Raw genomic sequence first — 26,438 nt, forward strand, 5'->3', positions numbered from 1 at the left:
GGGTTTTGAACTAGATTTTATATTTTATTTTTATTTTATTCAAGTATATGTATGAGTAATTATGCTTATTTATTTATGTTTTCAATGATTTGTCATATTGAAAAGATTTTGTAATATGTTTTGAGTATTCTAATTGGCAATAAATGAAATTGAATTGAAAAAACTCAGCAGGGTTCCTAGATCTAGCTGTCAACCAGGGTTTGGCATGGTCAGTTCATGTGGAATCATTCATCAAGAAACTAAACTCGGCATCTTTCATTATTTCAAGGCTCTCTGGGGTTCTGACCGGAGATGCTGTGATTACTGCCTATCATGGGTATTTTTACATATGGCATAATGCTCTGGGATGCTTTGAGAGACGCATTGATGGTTTTCGAGGCTCAAAAGAGAACTATCAGACTCATGTTTAGAAAGCCGCATAGATTTTCTTGTCGATCTATTTTTAAATGATCAAGAATCATGACAGTTTCCACTCTATATTTATCACTTTGCTATATTTGCCAACAAGTCATGACGGTTGGACAACAGCCTCCCACAATAATTAATTTTTGTGTATTGAACTGTATTGACAGTAATTTTTAATGTTATTTTATAATAATCAATGACATGAATGAATAAATAAGTATGTATTGTGTAAACTTTGAATCACAAATTGAAAAAAATTGTTTGAATTATGTAATTGAAATTAAGTAATTAATAGCAATGAAAATAGATCTTACCATCCTCGGTAAATTCAGAATTTTATAATTTTCGAACTGTTTTGTTACTCGTAGCCAGCACACAAACCAATAAGGTTAAGATAAGATAAGATAAGATTCTTTATTTCGCAACCGATTTACAACAACAGTACAGTGCTCAAAACTAAAAAAAAGATAGCAAATAAGAATAATAAAACAATACTTGAGACAACTTTTTAACCGAATAAATATGAAATTTGCTGATAATACTAATTGTATTAGTTCTCATTATAGGATAATTAAATGTAATCTAGCACATCTACACTGTTTTACAAAAATACACCATAATTAATGCACGAAATAAAATACTGCATGCAAAGACCTTGATGACAAGGTCACGTTCGCATTGCAGGAGCATCACTGAACAGAAAACTAAAGGACAGTTCAAAACATGGTTTTGCTGGTAACGCCAATTAATTTTAAGAAATTTGGTCATTATGAATTTTTTTACTTTTAAGTGATTTTTTCAATATATTATGTATTGTTTTTGTATTTTATTTTGAGGCAAAACAAATTTGAATTGAATTAGAATTTTTATGAAAAATTGCAAGTTAATCAGTTCATTAGTTCAGACGTGATAATACGCCATTCATGAATTTCCTATCCCGTAGCCAATACTTTCCTTTATTATATAGAATTAGTCTGTAATGATGGTGTTTTGTTGTTGCAGCCGGACAGCAGCCGCGCAGCGGACAGCAAAGCGGCAGCGGCGGCCGTGGCGGCCCAGGCGCAGGCGCAGTTTGCGCTGCACCAGCAGCTGTTGCGTGGATTGGCGCCACACCAGCCGTCACCGCTGCCGGCACACATGCTGCCGTTTTCGCCACTGCTCTACCCCTACCAGCTGGCCATGGCACAGGCGGCCGCCTCCTCGCAGCAGGGAAAAGGACCCGTCGCCAACCTGGTGGAGCTGCAGCGGCAGGCGGCAGACCTCCACCGTCAGTATCTGCTCGACATGATCCCCAGTCCGCAGGCCGCCGCCGCTGCCGCCGCAGGCCGCTCCTCCCACAACCCGCACGCTCACTCGCTCAACAACTGGAAAACGTCGTGATCCCCATCTCCACTTCACATAAATAGTCAACTAAATCCATTAAATAAAACCTTTCGTGAATAACAATACAGGTGATCCAAGTTGTCCTTAATTTGATAACTAGTGATTACAATTGAAAAACTCCAAATCAAACCTTGCGTGAGTAACATTACATTACTGTATCATTGTTTTACATAAAGTATAAAGTGTACTCAATCCTTACTTTACATGAAGAATATAGGCGGATACCTATATTAGGTCGATTGATTAAAAGCTAGCAATTGCTAGTTCTAGTTATTTTCAAACAAATGCTTGAATTCGAGTCAGCTGTATAATATTATTTGTATAGCTAGAACTAATAGCTAGGTGCTAGTCACTAGATTCTAGTTTTTATTCAATTAACCCAATTGAATAAAAGCTAGCAATTGCTAATTCCAAGTCCTTTCCAAGCAAATACTTGGATTCGAGTCATCTGTATAATCTTATTTGTATAGCTGGAACTAATAGCTAGTTGCTAGTCACTAGATCCTAGTCTTTATTCAATCGACCATTATATCATCAGTATCAGTACAGTCATGTGCCCTGTTCTGTGAAAATATCATTCTATAACTTGTAATGGAACTACAGTATTCTTACTTGCTCTGAGTGGGAATAGTCCCACTAGAACTCATTAAAAGAAGATTTGCACCAAACTGGACGCGGACACTGATTATCTTATTATGTGGGAATCCGCCTTCAAGTGTACTTCATCATTACTTTACACAGAGAGTAAAGTATTCTTATTGTAATAATTTTAGTTCTTGCAATTACTTCTCATGAATAATACTAAACCGTGATCACTCTACAGACTTTGATATATTTCCGTTTTAATTTTCATTGAAATTCTTGATGTACAAATAGTAAATACGTCGTTTTTACAATTTTCAAAACAACATAATATTATAAAATCCTCGTTATCCCCAAAAACAAAGGACAATTTGAACATAGCATTCCAGGATCAAGCGATATGAATATCACATACTTCGAATTCAAGACGCACCTTCTAAGTAACATTCATTATAAAAGTAGTGATAATTCATATTCAATAAAATGAATTGAATTGAAGACACATCCCGATTTTGGAGTCAAGAAAATGGTGTACTTTAAATAATTCATGGTAATACGGTGTATCAAACGGTGTATAAATCACACGAATATACTAAAAGTATATTATATTTATAAGGTATTTTTTAATTGATTTTTCTCATTGCTATCAATTCATCATCAGTTAAAAAAGCCCTCAGTCTCCTCTCCAAAACTGTCTCCGACAGACTTGTGGCTGAAACTGGCAGCTTGTCTACAATTTCTACTGGCTGGTAGATGAGGCTGTCCTAGGTCTTCCTTGTCTACGATATGGGAGGTCCAGCTTCAGCCAACCAACCATGGTGTCCAACCCCATGGTTAGGGTGAACAATTCTCAAGTACCCCTTTTTATGTTTTATTAAATCACTTCATATAAAGTGATATTAATCCTATAAGTGATATTAAGTGGTAAATTAATAAAACATTAAAAAGAGTACTTGAGAATTCATTTTTCATCTCAGCTCTGATATTCATACAAAGTCAAAATATTTAATAAAATATACTATTTCAATAGTGCACTAGACTCTCATTGAAACAAGGCTCCCCTGGCATTCTAAAACGTGACATAAACACTAAGAGGGTCTAATTAATGGAATATTTTTGACTAGTGTATTTTGGGAGAGTTATAATAATATTCATTAAACGGGCACTGAAATGAAGAGTTTTCACCAATTTTTGTACAGTACATTGTAGAGTTTTTTCTATAATTGTGGAAAACTCTGAATTACACGGAGGAGAGTTTTGTACTCTGTTCTACTATTACTGTTCGCAAGTAGAAATTTAATATCAAATGACCAGGCTGTTTCAGGACGGGTGTCAGAGCTCTTCAAGTCACACCTGATTAGTTACGAAAATAATTGAGAGACAATAATTATTTCTTACTACGTCTCATGGATTGGATTCATTTCCTTCTTGTCAGAAAATTATAAAAGTCTGCTAAAAGTTGGATGTGAATTTTATTAATTAATTTAAATGCCCTTCAGACCTCCCTGAGGACAGCATTACCGTTTGGAAGATGTGGCCATTAATGGTGGTCAGTAACTGTCCACTGGTGGTCAGTAAATGGGACGAACCACTGGTTGCTTCAACTGAAGCAGTGGGCCTAGTGTCGATTCTATATTTCTGAATGCATTTATTGAATCAGGTGAAATAGTTTGCTTGCTGACAGATCTTTTGATGACTGTGATGCTATCGATAAATTTATGGTGACCTTTTTAATCTTTTATTGCTGTTTGTTGTCTTCAACAGGATATCTGAGAACTGTATTGTATATAATATATTATTCACTTCACTTGAAAATGAATCTGCTAGACAAGCAGGCTTTATCATAATCCACTAACAGATTTTGTTTTGAATGAACTTGTTTACTCAACGGTTTGTAACAAGATATTCTAAACGAAATAAATATTGTCTTTTCTCATTTATATTTTGGTTATTAGGATTATTTTTGTAAATTTTGAAAAGTTATGATACATGGTTAATAGTTAGAAGGATTTTGATTATTGATTTTGGAACTAAGCATGTATTTTACAATCTTCATGTTAATAAAGTGAAAAATTTGGAATTTTTGGAAAAATCTATTGATTTCCAGAGTGTGATTTGATTTATTCAATAAACTCAACTAGCTATTGATTTCAGCCCACTAAAGCAATGTGATTTTTCATTTGATCAAATACGTAATAATTAGATAATCAATGTCGAATTGTAATATTTAAATGAGTGTTCCACTCAATGTTGAATGGTTATTGAATTTCATGATTGATTGCTAAATCTATTGAAAATGCAATATATATCTCGCTCTTTAGAAAATTCATTGCTTTTTTTAGATATGTGAATAACGTTATTTGATATTACCGAATAGTTAATAACTGTTGTAGTTATAATGTTTTCATTGATTAAAAATGTGTTATTACAATCTCAATTTTATTCAAGAGGATATATTATCTCTACACTGAATTTCATATTGTAGGAATTGAGAGAAATATCCAGCAATTTAAAATCGAAACGGTCGCACAAGTTTGACTGCGATTTGTAAGTATTTCCTGTATATCATCAATTTCCTAGAACCCACAGATTTTCAACGAATTAACTTGTTTTACAGCTTGAAAATTGAAATTATTCTTTTCTCATTTTTATTACTCCAATGCCCACTATATGTTTTTCACTTCACAGTTTCAAAATACTGTAATTTATATATTTTTGTTAGCTTTAGTATGTGTCCTACACCTATAAAGACTGTGTACTATAAAATAATAACTATTCTAGAATTAAGTTCTGAAAATCTTTTATAGAATTTTGCACCTGTTAGTAAATTGTGTTAGTAGTTTATGAATTTAATATTCAGTTGATATGAATACTTTTTTAACGATTTTTTAAATGGTTCCGAAACATGATCATTTTTAAACCTCTGACCCATTCTCGTCATAGTCGCACAATCACTTAGTTGTACAACAAATTACAGTACATTCATTATTTGAACTTGCTCATGATCATACGTGGTACTTAATAGATGGTTATTGAATTATTCTTCAATTTCAGTATCACTTTAATATTTTATTGTTTGCAATATTAGATATGCCATACAACTTTCAATAGATATAACGTATTATAGTCGTCTCACTGTAATTATTGTCATAGTACATTTTTTATTACAACAGTCATAAATTCCATCTACAATTATTTATTCAACATCAAGATCCCTCGAGATATTAATCGATTCGGATAAAATGCTCTGTTCTCAGTCAATCCTAAGTGTGTTTGTTATATAATATGAGATAAGTAGGTAGCTCAAATTATTTTTAGCAGTAGAGATGAAGCTAAAGATAGGCGAATATGTAGATTTTAAATTCTGTTGTAGTCTATTTTAGGTGTTTACTGTTCGTCCGACTTTTGATGGGCTAGTTGATGTAATATTACTATGTCATTGCGTTGTTCGTTTTAATTGTTGTCCAATTGTTGTCATCTGGTTGAAAGTTTGCATTTAAATCTACTAAGAATTTATCAATTTAAAAATGTATTATCATATTGAGCTCTTAATTGGGTACCGTAGTGTTGTTTTTTGAACATATCAATCACATTAATGATCAATTTTGCTTCAATCTTCTCGTTGAGAAAACGCTGTTTAACCAAATTATTGATTGCATTAGGCCCACACTTATCTTTCCTATCTCAGTTTTAAGTTCCTTGTATAGTAAAAAAGCTTATAAAAGTAAATTAGCTGTTTTCAACAATTTGGTTGAAAATTTTTCATTTATTTGAAGTGAACCAATAGTTGTTGAGGAAATTTGATAGTAAAAATGAAGTGTGTCTGAAATTCTTTATTCTTGAATTTAAAATGTTGTGATGATCTGCAATAAGTAACTAGTTTTTATAACTAAGTCAGAATAAATATTATTTGATTCATACCCATTCAAGGTATGAGTTTGAATAGAAAATCTGAGCTTTTAATTGTAAATATATGAGTATTTTAATCGGTGCTCTACAGTCTTAGTTTAATTCTTCTAGCTTTTATAAATTGAGTATGTGGTTTTGTATATAAGTTTTGTCAAAGTGTTCATTACTGAATAAAAGAGATTCTTGAATTTGTTAGTGATATCATTACAGTCCACCTTTTGTAGATGGTATAGAGGGTAGAGGGTGGGTGGAGGAGGATCCAGGAGAAAGGGTGATTTCTCTTACAATATGAAACTTATTAGCCATTTAAAACCTCGAAAAATTTGTATGACTACTTGTCCTCCAGCATTGCTGGCTATCACTATCGTCCTCTACAGCTCTGGTTGACGAAATGGAATTCTCTGACTTCAGCTCTCATATCCTGCGTAGCTGACTCACGCAAAAAAGTTTGAACACTCTCGTATCTCGTAAATTTTTATACCGTGAGGAAACTGAATTTTTTTCAATGAGATCTAAACCTTTGCGTTCTTGTATCCAGCATGATTGGATATTGCTATTCAGCTTCTTTTTTATTTTTAGTAAAATCAGGATGCGATTTCTGGATGATTCCAACACTACGGTTGTTGGTTAGAACAACTACTTGAATAAAAATAACCACTCTTTTCAAAGCAAAATGTGAATGTGTTTAAAAAAAAACTTTTTGCCAGCTCATGATAGTCATTGCTTGACATTGATACACAAAAATATGTTTTTATATTAATTCTATTCACTCAGCGAATTAAAATAAGAGTTGAAAGATGTCTTCATCGAACCAACATAACAGTTTTTTTTAAGTTGCGTATTATCACAGACTAGAGACTATATTATTATAGTGCAGTATCTGCTTGAATTTGAGCAATTTGTGAAATTATATTGAGCTTTGTAGAATAAACATGAAATGCTTGGATACTAACTAAATACAAGTGTTGATAGATTTTGAGAATTATGCGAGTGTAAGAGAATTCAGCACTGAGCTGTAGCAGGAAAAAAGATGAGCCAGCTATGCTGGATGAAATATGAAAGTTGACGAGCAGGTACCCGTCATTTATGATCCTAGCTGAAGGGAAGAGTGCCATATCCAGCAATGCTGAATCACAGACAAAATAAGTAATACATAGTAATTGAAGTAAAGATATACTTCCTTCATGGCTGAATACAAGAACGGAAAAGTTTAGATCTCATTGAAAAAATTTGCACTTTTCTCACGGTATAAATATTTCTTGTAATAGTCCAGTCAATATAATACATAAAAAAGGGGATGTGCCTGCAATTGTAGTTCTTATTTTTAAATATATTATTTGGATACATGAGAAAAGTCCAGAACCAATTTTTTCATGCGAAATTTCCTTGTGCTAGTAGATACGGGATGGCCCAAAAACCTTACATTTTCGGTTCATTTTCCAGTTTTCAGCTATTTCCGCCAAATCCAGTAATCGGAAAGAAAATTTGCTCTCTGAATTCTGAGTAAAATGAGATTATTCGGAACTGTCTATCTTCATTGAGTACTGAGTCATGATTTTTTTAAATTAGTAAAATTTAAAGAAAAAATCAACTTTGATGAATTCTAGTTTTTGATCAACAAAATCCGTCTGGGTGTAATTTTGTGCTCTAAAATCTGAGACCAGGTTAGAGCACTCTATCTCATATAGATTTCCAGGTACACCTGACAACAATGCTCCTTGTATTGTGAAAAACACTTAATTTTTAGCTTTAACCATCATAATTCATCACCGACTAAATTGTTCTCACAGTGATATTTCGCTCGTTGATATAGATTCACGAGATCATGTTCTAATGCAATTGTTCTAGGGCATAACAATAAGGGTTAAAATACTTTGATTACAACATAGCAGTCAGATTTTTATGATTAAAAGCTATTAATTAGCTTCTACTCAAGTTTGTGGAGCGCTTTCAGACACTGGGCCCTCTTTTAACTATTTTTAATTGACCGAGCGAAGTGAGGCCTAAGATTCAAGTCGACGGTTTGGCATTTCTCTTAATGTTTATATGTTGCGCATTTACGGCGAAACGAGGTAATAGATTTTCATGAAATTAGACAGGTACCCATGTTCCTTTTTTAATTGCGCGTCGACGTATATACAGTACAAGGTTTTTGGAAATTTTGCATTTCAAGGATAATATAAAAGGAAAAACAAGCCTCCTTCATACGCCAATATTAGAGTATAAATCAGACTACAGAATTATTCATCATAAATCAGGTGACAAGTGATTACACAGATGTGTGGAGAAGCCAGTCTATTGTTGTATTTCCATAAGGTCTATAGTTTCAATCAGGTACTTATTGTGGATGAGAATACTGCGTGAGGTCTACGGTTCACAGAACTACTAGTAAGTGATTTAACTAATTTAAGCACTAATTTGTGCTTTGTATCAATAGAATCAGAAAGTGATTTAGAAATTTCAAGAAAAGTATTCATTGAAAAACCTTTTTTCCTTGGGTACCCACCCAAGTAATTATTATGTTAGTGAGGTCCACGTTATAATGACAGTATTTGATCAACTATGGTTTTCTATCCTTGTCTATCATTCGACAAAGCCGGTGGTAGTATCCTTTTCTAGGTCCACAACGGTGCCAATTACGTTTTTGACAGTGTAGAAATATGATTAATTAATGCAGAGAATCGGCATCGCTTTTCTTCTATCTTTATCCACTGTCATTATAACGTGGACCTCACTATAGGTGGTGGGTTTGTGCTTTCAAATTAAGCGCTGAACGGAGTGGTGGCGTACAGTTTTTTTCAGTCGTGCTCATGTACTATCAATGTGGCTGTGGCTGTGGTTTGTTCTTGTTTGAGGTTATGTAAAGTTTTGAATGTTCCAATGTTGAAGTTGAAATTTTTGAAATTTGAATATTGGATTTTGGTTTGCGTTCATAACGTTTAATTTGTTGATTAATATTCTAGGGTGGGTGTAAAAATAGAAAAATCAAATAGTATTATTATTTACCACTATTTATTTCTCTATAGTGTAAGTGATAAATGATAGTAAGTTGAAAAATTGTAAAAAATTGATTTTATAACACTTTTATTCTGTCTCGTAAAATGTCTGACAAAGCGGCTGAATTAAGTCTCCAGATTCTTATCAACAAAAGTAAAACACTGCAAAATTATAATATTGTAACAATTGAGGGTACGGTTGACACTGGATTTGAAGGAGTTGCACTCGAAGAATGCATTGAAATATTTGGGAGTGAAGTGGAATGCTGTCGCAGTAGAGGCAGAATTTTTTTTAACATTGTGTCAAATACTGCTAATATTGATAAAGTAAGTACCGTATTGAATGTATTAAACACAGTCTTATATTTAAGCTACGTAACTTGAATAAAGCTCATAAAATCTAGACTATGTGCATTTATTTTATGTGGATACAGTATTATTATTATTAATAGACTATATGAGACATAGATGACCGGCATAGCATGGGAAACCGAGCAAAACTTGCAAGAGAATAACCCAGCAGTGAACCAATTTTCTGGTCTGTTAAAGTGTTTTGATTGGTCTATTCTTTAGAATTTTGAGAACTAATAGGGTCTGCCTAATTAGGCTATGCCTGGACACTTGCCACTATCTTGAGCTACTTTGGGACTACAGTTTTGAAATAGTCCAGCCTGCGGTTGCTGACAATGGCATCATGTATTAATTTTTAAATTGTCCTCGGAAGAGATAACATGGGCTGATAAGTACCGTATATCTTTACGATTCTCCCTCTTCAGCTTGTTACGATGGTGAGTTTTTTGGGTTTGAATTTTTTAAACAATCGGTACCTTGCCAACGTACCATCAACCAGACTCATGCACCTACCTTCTCTCACCATGATCTAATTTATTTAATTTATAAGTTAATGTGGAATCATCATAGTCTAATTTAAATTTTTTCGAGATTCAAGATCCATTTATTGCCAGAACATTAAAAACAAATGTAAGACATCGTCAAAAGACATACAAGCAATACAAAATTAAACAAGATCAATATATCACACATAAAAATTACAAATTTAACAAACCAAATATAGGTAGGCCTATATCAGGACAAAAATTACATTACATTATTAATTCAACTTGTTTGTGCTTCAAGTTGATTGTGGATAATGTTCTTGGATCTTTCACTGATCTTGTCAATAGGATGCCTTTATGTGAATTTCAGTCCTCATATGGAAAAAGATAACCACCCAGGATCTACTAAATTCATGGATCAAGAATTCTTCAAATCCAGACATAATTGGCAGTCCATATTTGGATTCCGAAGGGGGATTTTTCCACAGATGCTGTTCGTAGCTTGGTGGAGTCCTTACAGTCGGCAATGGAGAATAAACACTACAGTGTTCATCACTACTCAGATGATAAACACTACAGTATTTCGCACTGTATAGAGAAACTTAAGATAAAGCCTATGGAGTTTAAGAGGTGGCCGTGAAGTTGCTTTACTTCCTTAATTACTGGTATCTGCTGCTCGACGAGACAGGTGTTGAAATGTATGGTCCTCAATAAAATCCCTCAGCATGTACCATGAGCGTTCTGTCGAATATCTCTTCAGTGCGGTAGCAAAGATTTCATTGTTCTCTATGCCCATGGCCTTCAGGTTTGTTGGCAGCAAATTGAAGAAGAAGGCTCCTGCATAGGTTGGATAGTTTATGAATTTTTTGCTGTGGTAGATCCATATCCTCATTATTTCTTGTATTATGTTTATGCTTCTTTATTCTTAGAGCAGGGCAGGCTTTCTTTGCCATAGTGGTTGTCTCCAGGATATAAAGCGATGTCACTGTAAGCAGCTTGTATCTCTGGAAGAGTGGCTTGCAATGCTCCAACATGCTCACCCCCAGGATGGTTCTTAGTGCCTTCTTCTGGATCACCAGTATCCTGTTGAGGTACACTTGCGAGGCTGATCCCCAGGCCACGATGCCATATGTCAAGTGGGAAGCGAACAGAGTTTAGTATGCAGTGAGAGCTTCCTTTTCTCCTAATACTGTTTATTAATCAGTTTCCGAATCACTTACACTGCCCATGATAATTTCTGGCTGAGTTTTTCAATGTGAGGATGCCAGGTCAGCTTTCTGTCGATTGTTATGTCCAAGAATCTCGTGTGTGCCGCTGCTGTAATTTGACTATTGATAGTTAGTTCTGGACTATTGTTGATTGGTTGTAAAGTCACGTGTATGGCTTTCAGTTTGTTGATAGATTGATGTAATCTATTGCAGGTATGGATGGCTCCTTCCAGTGTTTTGTTGACAGGTGTGTTCGCGGAGTCTAATTCATTATGAGGCACCAGTATTGTAGTGTCGTCGGCAAAGAGTATGCAGTTGTTTCTGCTGTCTATTTCATTCGGGAAGTCATTAATGTATATCAGGAACCTTGTGTGGATCCTTGGGGTGCACCTTTGTTTAATGCTCGATTGCAAGGGTTGATTTGTACTGAACAATGCTGTTTCCTTTGTGGTGGTCTAGTTCTACATATCGTTTTCCATTTTAGCCGAATTCTCCAGTCACTGTAGAGCTTTTTCAACTATTTTTCAGTTTTATCTTCAGTGTCCCAGTTCAGTGTGTCTAATGTTTTCTGTAGATCAATGAAGACTCCATACTAGTATGTTAACCTAGTATATTCCTATACTACCACTGTCCACATTTCCAAACCCTATCTCTTCTGTTTTGTACTTTCCTCTTAATAATCTATGAACTCCTTTCAACTATCCCAATTCACATAGAATCAATTATTCTGTCATAACCTAATATTATATAACTTGAATTAACCTATAATCCAACTTAACCATATATCATAATATAACCTCATATTTCACTGGATAACTAGAATATATTATAACTTTTTGTTAATTTCTAATTCCTAACTTCACATTGGCTACTCCCCTGTGTTTTGATTAACTCAATAATATATTTGCATTTGCCTATAACTCAATATTATTCACTTACCGTGCTGTTTGTTATCCTATTTTGTTCATTCAATTCTCATAACCTGACCCGCATTACTTCTTTGTTTTATGAAATAATAATAATTTATAGATCATAATAATCTTTATCCTGATATTTTCCAACTTCTATTCTTATAGTAAATTAGCTCTCTCTACCAATTCATATCTTGCTTTGTGATTGTTGATATATCCTGAACTGATTCTATCCCAACCTACTTACTTCATTGATTCCACTTTCACATAGTACTCATTATCCCTTCTCTCATTCTCCTCCACGTTAAACACCATGCTACAATTTCATCCTAACTTTGCTTGCAATTACTGGTTCCAACAAATTCATTTCCATTCCAAAAAAACTCTCCAAATACATTAGTCATGTTGAATTCCTCTCCACCTGCAAACTTCTTCAAATACCTCCAAATGGTTTATCAATACAACTCACACTATCTGGTCTTTCTCCCCAATTCCACCCACCTTTATTCAAATTCCAACATCAGATTTCACTGCAGTTTCTTGATATTGTTCATGAACAGTATACTCTATCAGTCAACTCCCATCTTGGCCAACTTCTGTCTTTCATCAAACTGATTAAACTCCACAATGATCCTTCCCTTTCCAATATCTGTGATGAGATCCTAAAAAAATCAGATTGTGCTCTAGAGAAAAACAGAAACTCTCACCTTGAAAAACTTTCTTCCCTGTACAAATCCCACTTCCAAAATAACCTGCCTCTTCAAATGCATCATTCCAACATTACCACCCCCCCCTCATCAGTGACAAACCCAGCCTTGCCTTGCTCTTGAACCTACCACCACCCTGCCACATTCCCCCCTCCTTACCCAAACGTTTGCCCCAACAACCTACATCACCTTCAATCCACCAAGAAAACGTTGAAAATCTCACTGTCCTCAACCTATCCTCAAGAAACCTTTCACCTACAGATAAATCAGTCCTCTACAAGGGTCTCTCTTTTGCCCCAACTCCCAAAATCAATGCCATCAACCTTCTCTCTGATACTGTTCACTTCACTAGATATCTCAGATGGCAAGTATACTTCAGTGGCAACAACACCTCTGACCCTTCTTGCCCTCCCCCCTCGACTACATCTGATCAAATCATCAAAAAGTTTGCCCAAAAATCCAATCGTGAACCCAAGTCTCTTCATCCTGAAAGGTTGTTACAGAAACAAATCTCCTCCAAAACATACACTAATCCAACCACAAAAAATTCCCAAATCCCACAAACTCCAAAGCTCTGTACTACCTACTTCCCTGGAATCGAAAACCTCAAGCCTGTCCTTAAAGATCTGTTCCATGTCGTCTCATCCAATCCCTCTAACAAACACCTTTTCCAGCAACTACCCACCCTCATTTACAAGCAGCCTCCCAACCTCAAAAGAATTTTTAATAAAAACCAATCACTCACCTCTGATGAAATCCCAACTCCACCTGGTACCCTACCTTGCAAACGCCCCCGCTGTAAAACCTGTCCTATCACTGATTCTTCCATCTCCTTTACCAGTCCTATCACCAACTACACCCACCAATTCCATCAATCCAGTAATTGCATCTCCAAAAATTGCATCTACCTCCTTTCCTGCAACTTCTGTCCTGCCCTAAACCTCCGGATCAACAATCACAGGGCTTCCTTTAAAAATAATACTTCCCTACCCATCCCTACCCATGGCTCTGAGCACAACAAGAACTTTGACCAATGCTTCAAAGTCAAAGTACTTGCCACCCTCCCTCCCACAGCCCCCTCCAAAGATGTCAAGTCGAAAGAATTGGCTTTTATTTGGGTGCTTGGAGCTGCTTCCAGTCCTGATCTCAACAGACAGAAATAGTACCATAGCTACCAACTGTTTAATTAAATTGAAATAAATTTCATCATATAATAAATTTCACAGCTATCAAATATATATATTAAATGTTCAACAAAAATGAAAAATAAATTTCATTCAAGTTCAATTCTACAATTCCTTTCTCCAATTTTAGTCTAATTCTTTTTTGATTTCTAATTTTAAATCTCCTCTTTTCTATCAATTCATAAGCTACACCTTTCCTTATTCATAACTCACTCAAATCTTAAATATCCCGTTTGTAACCGCCCCCTAAATACCCCATAATGTCCCCTGAATCTGTACCCTTTTTCTCTCTATCCGTCTGCACCGCGTAATCTGTGGTCTCTGCTGCTACAATTGAGCCTCCGTGCGTACTCTGTGGTCGACCATTGGATTCAAAACTACATTCTGCTCGGTTGAGGAAGGAGACTCAGTCTCCGAAAATTTTCTCCCCTTTCTAATGTAAGTTTTTAAGTGTTTTTAATCTATATCTTGTGTCTCCTGTTTTAATTTATATTACAAACTTTAAAGTGTCTTCTGTTATGTGCTATATATATATATATATATATATATATATATATATATATATATATATATATATATATAAATGGATGCTCACCGTAGATTTGTAGAGCTTTGTTTTCTCTTCAATTTGATGTATTATTTCACTACTTAATGTTTTCCTTCTATTGTTATAGCAGATTCTAGGTGGGGGGTGAAATTTTAATTTTGTAACAATTGATCACTTGACAATGAAATTTAAGTCTGGAACATCTGGTACACAATTTTTGACTTTGTAGCTTAATGAAGACTAGTTGGGAGGTAAACATAGCAGAAATACGCATCTCTAGCCCGTCTATTGAAGGTGTGGAACTGCCAAGTTGACACTCGTTGCAGAGTTGAAAATTTCACCCCCAACATTGAATCTGCTATAACAATAGAAGGAAAATATTAAGTAGTGAAATAATACATCAAATTGAAGAGAAAACAAAGCTGTAAAATTCTACGGTGAGCATCCATTTTTACGATGCATTGTTGGAGAGTTGTAGGCCCTGAAACATCAGCAAATAGGATTAAAAGCTGTTTTTTTTACAATTTTATACATTTAAGACAGTATATCTCGAAAACTGTTGGAGATATCACAAATCACCACAGTACAAATATTGTAGAGAATTTAACAAGCTTTATTTTTGAATAGTTAGTCATGTCGGTTGAACGCATTTTTCTCAAGATATGAGCGTGTAAGCAAAACATTGAAAAAGTCAACTTTTAAACCACCCTCATCCCTTTAGCACTTTAGGGATGGGGACTTTTGATATGTTCACCCCCAAACTGGTCCCAACAAAGCTGCGAAGTCAAAAATTCATTCAAAACATTCTCTCCAAATTCCTTTTTCAATTGGTCTATTTTTGCATAACCGAAGATCTCACACTCAACACTAAAGCTGCTGCAACAGTCGTGGGGATGTGCGTAAACTTGTGAAATTGTACATTAAATTGAAGAGAATTTGATGCTCTATGAGCTCATGATCAGCATGGATTTTTCCCATCGATATTAAAAAAGTTCTAAGAGCAAAACTAGCAAAAAATTGAGGGAAAATATGTTTTTTCAAAAATGTCACATCTTTTAGAGCGGATATCTCGAAACGTGAAAGAGATATAGAGAAAGTTGTTAGATCAATATTGTAGGAAATAATGTAAGCTTTAATTTCCTATAGAATAGTCATGTCTGTAAAATGCATAATTTTCGAGTTATATGCGAGAAACCAAAAAATGGTACCTTTGAACCACCCCCACCCCCTTAGCACAGGGGTTAGGGGTGGAGACTTTTGATATGTTTACCTCCTCACTACCCTAAACAGAACTGCGGGGTCAAAAATTGTCTTCCAAACTTTTCCCTCTATAACACTTCGTTGACTGGGCTAATAAATAAATTGCATTTTAATTTATTTAAATAGTAAAATAGAATCTTCCTTCAATCAACAAATTTCCATATTCATAAGTTCACACAAAGAAGATAAAATTCATCAATGTAAAGTTGCTGATTATTTTTTTCAGCTCTGATGGTACATAGTAGCCTATTGAATGGTGATCTGAAATTTGTTTTTGGCATACTGTGGCCTTCATTGAATGAGTGAAGCGAATTCTATGTTTCAAGTCAATCGGCGTTTGTCTGTTTGTTTGTTTGTACCGCAGTTACAGTCGCAGTTATTGTCCGATTTGGATCAAATTTGGTATACAAGTACTTTGAAACAAGGCGCAGAAACGTATGTATTCAAAATTTTAAAATTCATTCCCGTTTCAAGATGGCGGCCCTTTATTCGGAAATTTTACCCTAAAATCAACCTAACTTTTCAATACTTTATCAGATCAGGTTCAAATTGGGCTCATTCTTCTCAGCTCTTCAAAGCGGTATTATTTCATGTATCACATGTTGAAAATTTTCTAATTTTTGGCATTTCGATTTTTTTCCAAGTCCCAATTCAAGTTTCAGATTTTTTATCTTTTAAATCGTGCTTCCGAGTTCAAAAGTGTAGAGGACCTTTATTCTTCAGCGCTTCACGGTGGTCTTATTTCATATATCACATGTTCAAAATTTCAAAAATTTAGAATTCGATAATCTCCCCTCCCAAAGTCACACATTTCAAGTTTCAGATTTCTCATCTCTTCAGCTGTGCATCCTAACTCAAAAGTGTAGGAAACTTTTATTTTCCAGAGCTCGAAGGCGGTCTTATTTCATACATTACATGTTGAAAATTTTGATTTTTTTGTAATTCAATTATTTCCCCCCCCCCAACAACCACATTTCAAGTTTCAGATTTTTAATTTTTTTAACCGTGCATCCTAGCTCAAAAATATAAAGAACTTCTATTTCTCAGCGTCCACCACCGCTCCTATTGCATTTATATCATTATACTCTAAATCCAATTTGTATGTGTGTTTGTGTGTGAATAGGCGGGCGTGTGTCAATAGTGATTGATTTTAGTGAGTGTAGCGAATTCTACTGTTCTCTGAACTACTAGTTTTATCAGGTTGTAGGTTGTAGAAGCAGCCATCTATACTTGTAGCTGAGGTTGGGGTATCTGGTTGCCGGTAATTTATATTTTGTTTCTCCCATGCTGAGTTAGAGTGTTCTTTAGTTCTGTTAGGCTTGTGTCATCAGTTTTCAATAGGTTTACATTTATATCGCCAAGTATCAGGATTTTGTGATGCTTTGTATAGCAATCATTAAGCAAAGATCCCAATCTAGCGATGTAATCATTGACTGTTCTGGGATCTGGAGATCTGTAGCATTTTGACATGATCTGCGATGGACAGTCAGGAATTTCATATATGATGCACAAGCTGAGAAGTCATTTTTCTTTGGACTACCTAGTTACAGAATACCATGGCCTCTTCCACATATCAATTCTGGTATTGTGCTTTGGGGTCATGCAGGCGGCTGCAGAAAGATTCTGCTCCTACAAAAGAAGGTTATTCGGATCATCACCTGGTCTAATCGGCTGGAGCACTGTGCGCCAATCTTCAGGAGACTGAATATTATGACAGTCTATAAGTCAGTAACTATTAATTCGGTAACTTTACAAATAACACATTTATTTTGTTTTTGCAGTTACGAAAAATGCGATCAGTTGATAATCTATATCAAATTATAAACGCCGAAAATATTGAGTTCGATGGAAAAGACAAGGTAAGATATTTTGCATGGAAAAAGTGTTTTTTAAAAATAGTTTTGTACTGATGTTCAATAATTGTCATGCATTCTAAATATAATATATATATATTCAAGATAGACTTTGAGTTCCCACTCATAAAATATGTTACGTATATTTTTCAACAATATCCAGTGTTCTTACGTTCAAATTCAAATTCAATTTATAATTACAGTCAACAATACAAAACATTGTAAACTAGGCAGTCAGAATATTTATATAGTCATACACATTTCTGTACGAGTGGTCAAAATTGTTGACCCTATGATGACGAAAAAATAATTTAGCGAATTGTTTTCCTTTAAAATATATCAGGTAAAATCTAACAATACAGAAAACCTATCATTGACAACAGTAAATAATAATGATTCAAACTTCATTAATTCACTCACTATAATCAACATTAGGAATAAACAATTTAGGGAAAACTTATACAGACAAATCATCTCACATTCACGTTCTAGAGTCGGTGGAAATGATAGAAATGCATAGTTGCAAAGTTTCACATTTACATCACCTTCAATAGTAAATAACCATGATCCAAGTCATCCCGGTACCTGTATCTGATAATAATATTAACTGTTGATTCTTGTTCAAAATGATAAATTTATTCGATTTCATAATAAATTTCCATATTTTACTTGATATTAAATATTTTTATAGTTCACTTTCCTACATTATCTTCGAACGATTTGGCAACTTTACGGAGTTAGAAGAGGATACAGCTATGTGCTTTGACTGATGACAGAGAGGGATAGTAAAATAAAATGTTGATCTCATCATCATACTGGTCGAGGTCCTTACGTTCAACGACCATTTTCGTAAAATTGTAAAGTGTACAGTGTAGAAGAGTAAAATTAAATTTCTGTTCAACGTAATAAATTTACCCAAATCCGCCCATTTTTTGTTTGTTTTCGCAGGATGCAGATTTGTCAACAGTCAAGGACATAGTCAACAGATATAATTTCAAACAAGACATTCTACTTTGGGCGGAACGTATGATGGCTTACAATGGCATCTGTTTCCCAACAAGCGAGCAGAGTCAGAAGGCATTAGCAGTGAATACAATTTTAAAAGAAAAGGCGAGCAAGAAAGGAGGTGGAGGTGACACGAAAGTTGAAGATTCGGAGTCTGCCGATGGATTGAAGAAAGATAGTGAGGAGATTGATATAGATAAGATGAAGATCAGTGAAGAACTGCCTCAGAACAAAGATGAGTTGGACCAGTATTTGCGGGACAATGAGTTAAATGTCTTGAAGTTCAGAGCAACTTGCAACAGAGTTGGCAAACACTCGTTCTCATCGATGGAGGCGGCTAGAGACTTTGGAGGCCAGTTGCATGACAATTACATGTGGCTGGTTGATCTTAAGTATTACGACTTGGAAGTTGTCTTGAACATTTGTGACAGTGAGTACTTGAAACATTCCCAAGGGGTAAAAGCGAAACAGTAGGAGCTAAATAGTTGAAAAGAGAAAATCCTATAGTGGTGCCCATTTGCTGGAAAATTTAACACATCCTTGTGCAGCGGAGCATTAGCCGTTATTCATATCCATTCAATTCCACTTGGTTTCCATTTCTTTAGAAGTAGTTAAGGCTATCCACATTTCATTTATTTGTAGGGGTTGGTTGCTTCAATTGGAGTTGGTTTTGCAAGAAGTTTTAAATATAGAACAATTCAAATGAGTGCTAGAGTTGAGACATTGTTGATTGTTGAAATGGGTTAACAGTTGATGTTTCCCAGTCCTCTGGCTTAATAGAAAGGGTTTTTTCTTCTAGGTAATTTTTCTAGCTCCACTTTGTTTTTCTGGTTTCGCTTTTACACATTTTCAAGTTTATCTTACCGAAAGTGATAGATTCACTTGAATGAACGTTTGTATGTGTGACATTACTGATAAGCATTAATACATTCTGTAATGCATGTGTAATTGGAATTACTGTAGTTTGATTTTAGCACATCGATCACAACCTTCCATTAAATATATCTATTAAATACTCATAAAATCAATCATAAATTTTCTATTTCAATGATTTACTATTATTACATTATTTGTGAAATTGGTTGCAATGTTTCTATTCCAATGATTCACTAATATTACAATGTTTGCATGCCAACAGAGGAGGTCTACATTGGATTGGCGCTGACTAGAGAGTCGATGCACAAGAGGAACATCACTCACTTTGGCCCGACCACCCTTCGCGCCACCCTCTGCTACAATCTGCTGCGCTTGGCTCGGCCTCAGCCCGGTGATTTGGTCGTCGATCCTCTCTGTGGAGGCGGCTCTATTCCTTTTGAAGTAAGCACAAAAACACAATTTACACAATTACAACATCAAAAATAAAAATGACTGGAATAGAATCAACAGGTTGAACCCAAAACTGTTTCTCTCCCTAATTTTTATAATAGAATAGTCTGAATGAGGCTATGTAAAATCTTCTTATAATAATTACGAAAATTTACAGTTCAAATAGATATCATACTTTGACACAAATTATATACAAATAGATATCTTGAATATTGGTAAAGTTGTTCGATCCTTCCCCATTGCTTACACTTGATTAATTAGAAAGTGGAAATGAATATAAGGAAAGTCTATTCCTATCTAAGTTAGCATTTTAATACTGTAATGTAATTTTGCTCCTGATAGTTTACATATGTAAATTAATGAGATATTGCAATCATTCAAATGCTAATGAATTGATTAGTATTATTATTGAACGAAAATCCAAATTATATGCTGTAATTCACCCCGAAGACTTCTGCTACTGCAAATATTGACAACAGGGTAAACAGCTAGATGGAAATTCGATGAGCGCTTCTATTCAAAAATTATTTGTCAGCCCGGGATTACTTGTCATTCCCGGCGGTTCCATGAGCAGCCACTGATAGGGAGGCTGAGTGCCTTATATTGAGACTGTGGATTTCATTATTGCGGGTGAAGTTTGGTAGGTTTTTGTGAGTGTATGCACAGATCTCTATATACATACAGTGACGGCAGTGTGAGTATCTTGCTACTAAGGAAAAGTTCTCGACAAGGAATACTTGTCATTCCCGGGCTGACAAATAATTTTTAAATAGTAGCGCTCATCGAATTTCCATCTAGCTGTTTACCCTGTTGTGCTGTTGTTGCTGTTTACCCTGTTAATCTTATTCATATTTTTATAAAAACTCAAGATGAATTATATTATTTAAAAGATGTTCATTCCTCTTTTCCCAAATGTATATTGTATTACACCTCTTTCAATTCATTCTTTCCCCTCTGAATCAATAAATTTACTGTCTAAAATTATTTTTATTTCCATAAAAATAAACCGAGGCTGCACATTTGTTGACATATTATGTAATGATATAGCACCTATTGAAGTAGTGTAAATATTTGTGGATTTGTTATTATAATCTATATAGTAAGCGAGAGTAGGATTGTGTTTGTTCGTTTGTTCATGTGTTTGACTGTTTGCATCAAAACATGTCAACTTGTGGATTGCATACCGGAGAAACGGGAATGATTTAGATCTCCAAATTTTGCACATAGATTCTAAAAATATCAATTTCGTGCACCTGGAAGTCCAAATTTCAATTTTCATCTTGATTTTTCAGAATTAATGTTCAAATTTCATCTATGCTACCGTACATGGAGTTCCATAGGATACATTGTTGTAGCCCAGAAGTGTGTTTTTTATGAGGAGGTTATAATGCTGTTACAAGACTATCATTTTCGAACGGCCGTGTAGCGTAATGGTAAAACGCTCGCCTACGGAGCCATGGTTCCTCGGTTCGAATCCCGAATATTCCCAATTTTTTTGTTCTCAATTTGTTGAAAACGTACTATCATCAATTATCTTTTGAAGGAATTTGTTTTCATTACAATTGAACTTGGATTTTATCAAATAATTATTTTTAATGTAAAATTTAGCCACCAGTACAAATGAAATGGATATAGTCTTCATGCTGTAGGTCTATCATTGAATTTCATAAGAAAAACATGAATAGATCACAATAAAATAAGAAATAATTTATTTCAAGTATTATGTCTTCTTCAGTTTTCTATACTATTATAAAGGAAAGAACTGGCTTATACACGTAAGGAATAGGGAATTAACCTTACAGTTGTGTTGTGAGTGACGTTGTGGTACTTTTCCATAATGAAAACACAAATTTGAAATTGTCAACCACTTTTTGTTATTATAAATTATTATAATATATACAGAACCAGGTTTCGTGGCTTTACCAGCCACAACTTCAACTGTTTGTTTACAACTAAGTAGTTGTTTACAACTGAGTGGCTGGTAAAGCCACGAAACCTGGTTCTGTATATATTTTAATAATAAAAAGTGGTTGACATCTTCAAATTTGTGTTTTCAATAGGGAATTATGTTTGACGCATCATCACGTCTGAAATATACTCAACTGATTAATTTGAAATTTTGCATATAGATTCTTAATTAACCGTGGATGGTTATATGCCTATTTTTAGTTCTTCAAGATTTCATTACGTAAATTTTTCTATTTTTCATGCTTCCAGTTGTTGTATAGAAGCAGCTGAACATTTCTTTTAAAAGGGACATTAGATGATAGGTATGATTGGGGATCCTATTCGAATAACAATAACTGGTTTTCTGTCGCATCAAAACCGCACCGATTTCTCAAACCGTTCAAAAGTTATTCTCATTCAAAGATACTGATAAATCATCCATCATCTTTGCTATAATAATGGAAAGAGCTGGCTCATACACTTACGTGATGTAGGAAAATTATGTTTGACACATCATCACGTCTGAACTACTAGACTGATTGATTTGAAATGTTGCATAAAGATTCTTCATTAACCGAGGATGGTTATAGGCCTATTTTCAATTTACGAATTTTTTATTACGTCCAGTTTTCATTTTGCAAAGTTTTAAAATAGACCCTTGCGAAGCACGGGTTACCTACTAGTTACCAAATAAATTTGAGTTTTATTCAATGATATATTTATTCTTCATACCTATGTTGTTGCAGTGTAGTCTGGCTTTCCCTTATGTGTTCAACATTTGCGGCGATAACCATGAGAAGGCAGTGAATAGAACGCTGTGCAATTTGACCAGTCTGGAAAGTGTGTACAATAAGCCGTTGCCACTCGACGTTTTCCAATGGGACGCTGCTAGGCTTCCTCTTAGAAGCGCTTCAGTCGATATATTCACTACAGATCTGGTACATATTCTAATTATATTCCATAAAAACATACGTTTCTTATTTCAAGTTTATATCATTAAGACAAATTATTTGGATCTTTGTTCATTATATGTATTTTAAATTGAAGCTGTTTTGGCATGGGATTTATTTTTCAAACATAATAGACTAATATCATTGAGAATAATTGGAGTCACATTGAGAATAATTGGAGTCACATGAAGAATAATGATAAGAGAATGTAAAATGTAATAGTGATTACAGCTAGTGCCAATAATTATTGAGAAAATAATATTACATTAAGTGTTCAAAAGTGTTCTTTCACCAACTTAGAATAAATTATCAACCATCCATAATTATAATTTTTTTCAAAGAAAAACATTTTTTTCAGTACATCTAAACAACGTATATTTTGTTCCCTTACCGTGATATTAATCTAAGGTAATAGGGTGGTAAAGTAGCCTATTTATTTATTTATTAATGGAGACAACATGGACAAAACCCATTTTGCCTCCTTCACACGATAATAGCTATTTATGTATTAAGAGCGTAATGCGCGACTTTATCGCTCGCACAAAACAGTTATCACGCGACGCGAAGCAGAGCGTGATAATTTTGCAAGAGCGATAAAGAAGCATTACGCGCGAATTACATACAAACATTTTTCTACAACTGCACAAACCTGTTAAATCACTTATATCTGGCAGAGTTTATAATAAATCGTCTACACTGATATCCATAATGGCTGTATAATCGGTACAATTACCGAATTTTTAGTTTAAGACCTGTCCGAGAGTGGTTTGTCTTTTGGCGAGCTGCTTATCATCAGCTGATTAGCGAGCGTAAAGAAACTCTTCTGCGCATGCGCGAATGATTAGCGAGCGTAAAGAAAATTTACTGCGCATGTGCAGATGGTTAGCGAGCGAAAAAGTAGATTCTCCTCAGAAATAAGCTGTTTTACGAGGAGAATTGAGTATGTAAATTCTTTCTTTATGCGCAGTTGTAGAAAAAATAATTTTCAATATAATACAATAGTTTTCAATAAAAATATTATGAAATAGAAAAAATGTAGAGTTAATTGTAAAATTATAAAAATTAAATTACATATTTAAAGTATAATGAAGTAAAGTAAAGTATAGTTATAGTAAAGTATAATAATCACAATTATATTCAATACAAAAGAAAGGAATGTCTGTGTAATGTACTGCCACAGGATATGGATATATGAGGATAATTAAAAAAAATCTTTTTATTCTTTCAATATAATATTCTTAAACTATGAATGAATCATTAGTACTCAGAATTTATCACTGTAGATGGTCTTTTCTCATTTATGTTGATTGATTTTTGTTTTCTCCTTCCAGCCATTTGGAAAAAGAAGTGGCAGAAAAATAGACAATGTGCCTCTGTACAGAAGAGTGCTCAATGAGTTGACAAGAGTTGTCAGGCTGGAAAGTGGCCGAGCAGTTTTGATGACTCATGACCGCAAAGCATTTACTAAGGTAAACAATAATATAGGCTACTGACGATTTTGCTTCACTTACGATTTTCATTGAGTCTTGTAGAATATTTTTTTTTAATGAATATCATTGCCTTTTCAAGTCTTCCAAAAACATTTCTGTAAATGGCTTACATATTTAATTGACTGTCGATTTTTAAACGTTCGATAACTATTAGATTAGCCTACTCCTAATTGAATTCTACAGCTTTTCAAGTGTAGGACTGTAGTATACTGATGTACTTGAAAATGACTTAGTTTGAATCGATTTGACATAAATGTTATGGCATGAATAATCTATCAACTTCTGCGCAATTTCGAGTACTGTATTTTCATTAGTTAATTAATTTCAATAAGTATGATAAAGTGAGTAACAATTCCTAATGTAGTATAGATAATATCGTAATATAAATAATATGCTTTTCCATAGCGGAGAAGATTTTATTTAAAATAATATATTACAATACCAAGTGCTTTTCACTTAGTATAACGAGTACACTATAATTGCATGTATTAAATTGTAAGATATAATAGTGAATAGTAAGAACAATAGTGTGCATTTTCTATAATTTAATAAAGGAAAGAATTGGCTTATACACTTACGGGATAGGAAATTTATGAATGACGACTCGTACACGCATCATCACGTCTGAACTACTGGACTAATTAACTTGAAATGTGCATATTGATTTTAAATTAACCGAGGATGGTTATAGGCCTATTTAAATTCTTCAAGATATCAGTAGGTCAAGTTTTCTGTTGGTCCAGTTTTTAATTAACCCTTGCAGAACCATTTGATTATACATTTCAGGGGCCTGTTCCATGAAACATCCGAAATTCTCTAATACAGACAAAACTACTCACACCTAGGAACATGGCTGGACATTGAAGGCAGTATCGCTCAAGAGAATATTCATTGTTTCAGGTTTTGTCGAACTTTTCTCAGTACTGGACCAATCCACATAGAATCGGTATCAATTTGGGTGGTCTCGATGCAGCCGTTTTTGTGTTGAGAAGAACTGCTAAAATGATTTGAACAATTGAGTTTACATTCCGTATACTCCACTGCTATATGTTTGTGCAGTAGGCCTACCTCCAGTTTGGACGTTGCATTTATTTTTTGTTGACCAATTGCGGACAATTTCTTTATAAGTGAGTTTTATTTTCGTTACTCCAGGATGGACATTAATAACTTTCTATCATTTGTTAATGCTTTCTATTTATTTTATGCATAGCATAGATATGATTGCTTGGTATAAGGTATGATGAATAAAACTTGATACTTCAATAAAGTTAGTATTGAGTTTTTTGAACATTTCACTGTTGCTGAGCACTGTTGGTTGAAATAAGCTGTGATTTGTTCTGAAAATGCCACAATTTCTTTGCATACTACAGGAATCTTGGTGTTCCATGAGGTTGTATCACAGAATAGGTACAGAATGGAAACTTGTAATCAAACGCCTATCTAACCAATGCTTTTTACATGACGCAAATACTAGACACGTCACGTGACCTTGGGAAGTTCCAATCCTGGTCTTCTGATTGGCTTGTGGCAGTGAACGAGATCAATTGATCCGGATCATTATAGTGATCCGAACCTACAATCAATACTATTATAATGCGGCGCTTCCTAACAAGATGGCATTATCGTCTTGCAATGTCTCCATGCCGAGGAACGTTAAAACTTCGACGAAAGAGGCGTTGTACTTCCGAAACTGATTCACCACTCCTCATAAATCTGACATACACAAAAACACGATGTTCTATGTTTCACATGGGCATGATTCAAATTCAAATTCAAATATTCTTTATTCCATACAAAATACAGATTACATTGTATTGCAGAGCATGTTTTACTGGAATAGTCCAGTCAAATGGTCGTTTTTCAGGAAACAGCCCCGAAAGAATTTTTCTCGACGGTTCTATATGTATTTTGGGGCGCTGAATTCGAATCTGAAATTTGC

General features: G+C 34.5%; 3 protein-coding genes across 5 annotated transcripts in view; 2 read left to right on the plus strand and 1 right to left on the minus strand.

The window, feature by feature from the left end:
• Positions 1 to 6,467, plus strand: part of LOC111062423 (transcriptional repressor p66-beta) — a 60,898-nt gene extending 54,431 nt beyond the window's left edge. For all 3 annotated transcript variants that reach the window (XM_039421312.1, XM_039421309.1, XM_039421310.1), the window contains exon 11: positions 1,408 to 6,467. In XM_039421312.1, the coding sequence (XP_039277246.1) occupies positions 1,408 to 1,785 (378 nt within the window). In that variant the 3' untranslated portion in view covers positions 1,786 to 6,467. The remainder of the gene's footprint in view (positions 1 to 1,407) is intronic.
• The window catches only part of LOC111044905, a 336,821-nt gene that overhangs the window by 259,222 nt on the left and 51,161 nt on the right, over positions 1 to 26,438 (minus strand). The window lies entirely within an intron of this gene.
• On the plus strand, positions 9,099 to 25,770 carry LOC111063292 (THUMP domain-containing protein 3-like). The gene is made up of 7 exons (XM_039421316.1): positions 9,099 to 9,602; positions 17,710 to 17,787; positions 18,730 to 19,216; positions 19,925 to 20,103; positions 22,806 to 22,997; positions 24,341 to 24,478; positions 25,400 to 25,770. Exons 1-7 carry the CDS (start codon positions 9,381 to 9,383, stop codon positions 25,508 to 25,510), a joined length of 1,407 nt encoding a protein of 468 aa, XP_039277250.1. The 5' UTR covers positions 9,099 to 9,380; the 3' UTR covers positions 25,511 to 25,770.

This window comes from Nilaparvata lugens, chromosome 2 (assembly GCF_014356525.2).
Source record: "Nilaparvata lugens isolate BPH chromosome 2, ASM1435652v1, whole genome shotgun sequence".
NCBI lineage: Eukaryota > Metazoa > Arthropoda > Insecta > Hemiptera > Delphacidae > Nilaparvata > Nilaparvata lugens.

Bases quoted from the DNA above. Each gene is read 5' to 3' on its own strand.
- LOC111063292 (XM_039421316.1), top strand. From the start codon at position 9,381: ATGTCTGACAAAGCGGCTGAATTAAGTCTCCAGATTCTTATCAACAAA. The intron at 9,603-17,709 runs GTAAGTACCGTA...TTGTTTTTGCAG, and splicing joins ATACTGCTAATATTGATAAA to TTACGAAAAATGCGATCAGT. The intron at 24,479-25,399 runs GTAAACAATAAT...TCATTGTTTCAG, and splicing joins ACCGCAAAGCATTTACTAAG to GTTTTGTCGAACTTTTCTCA.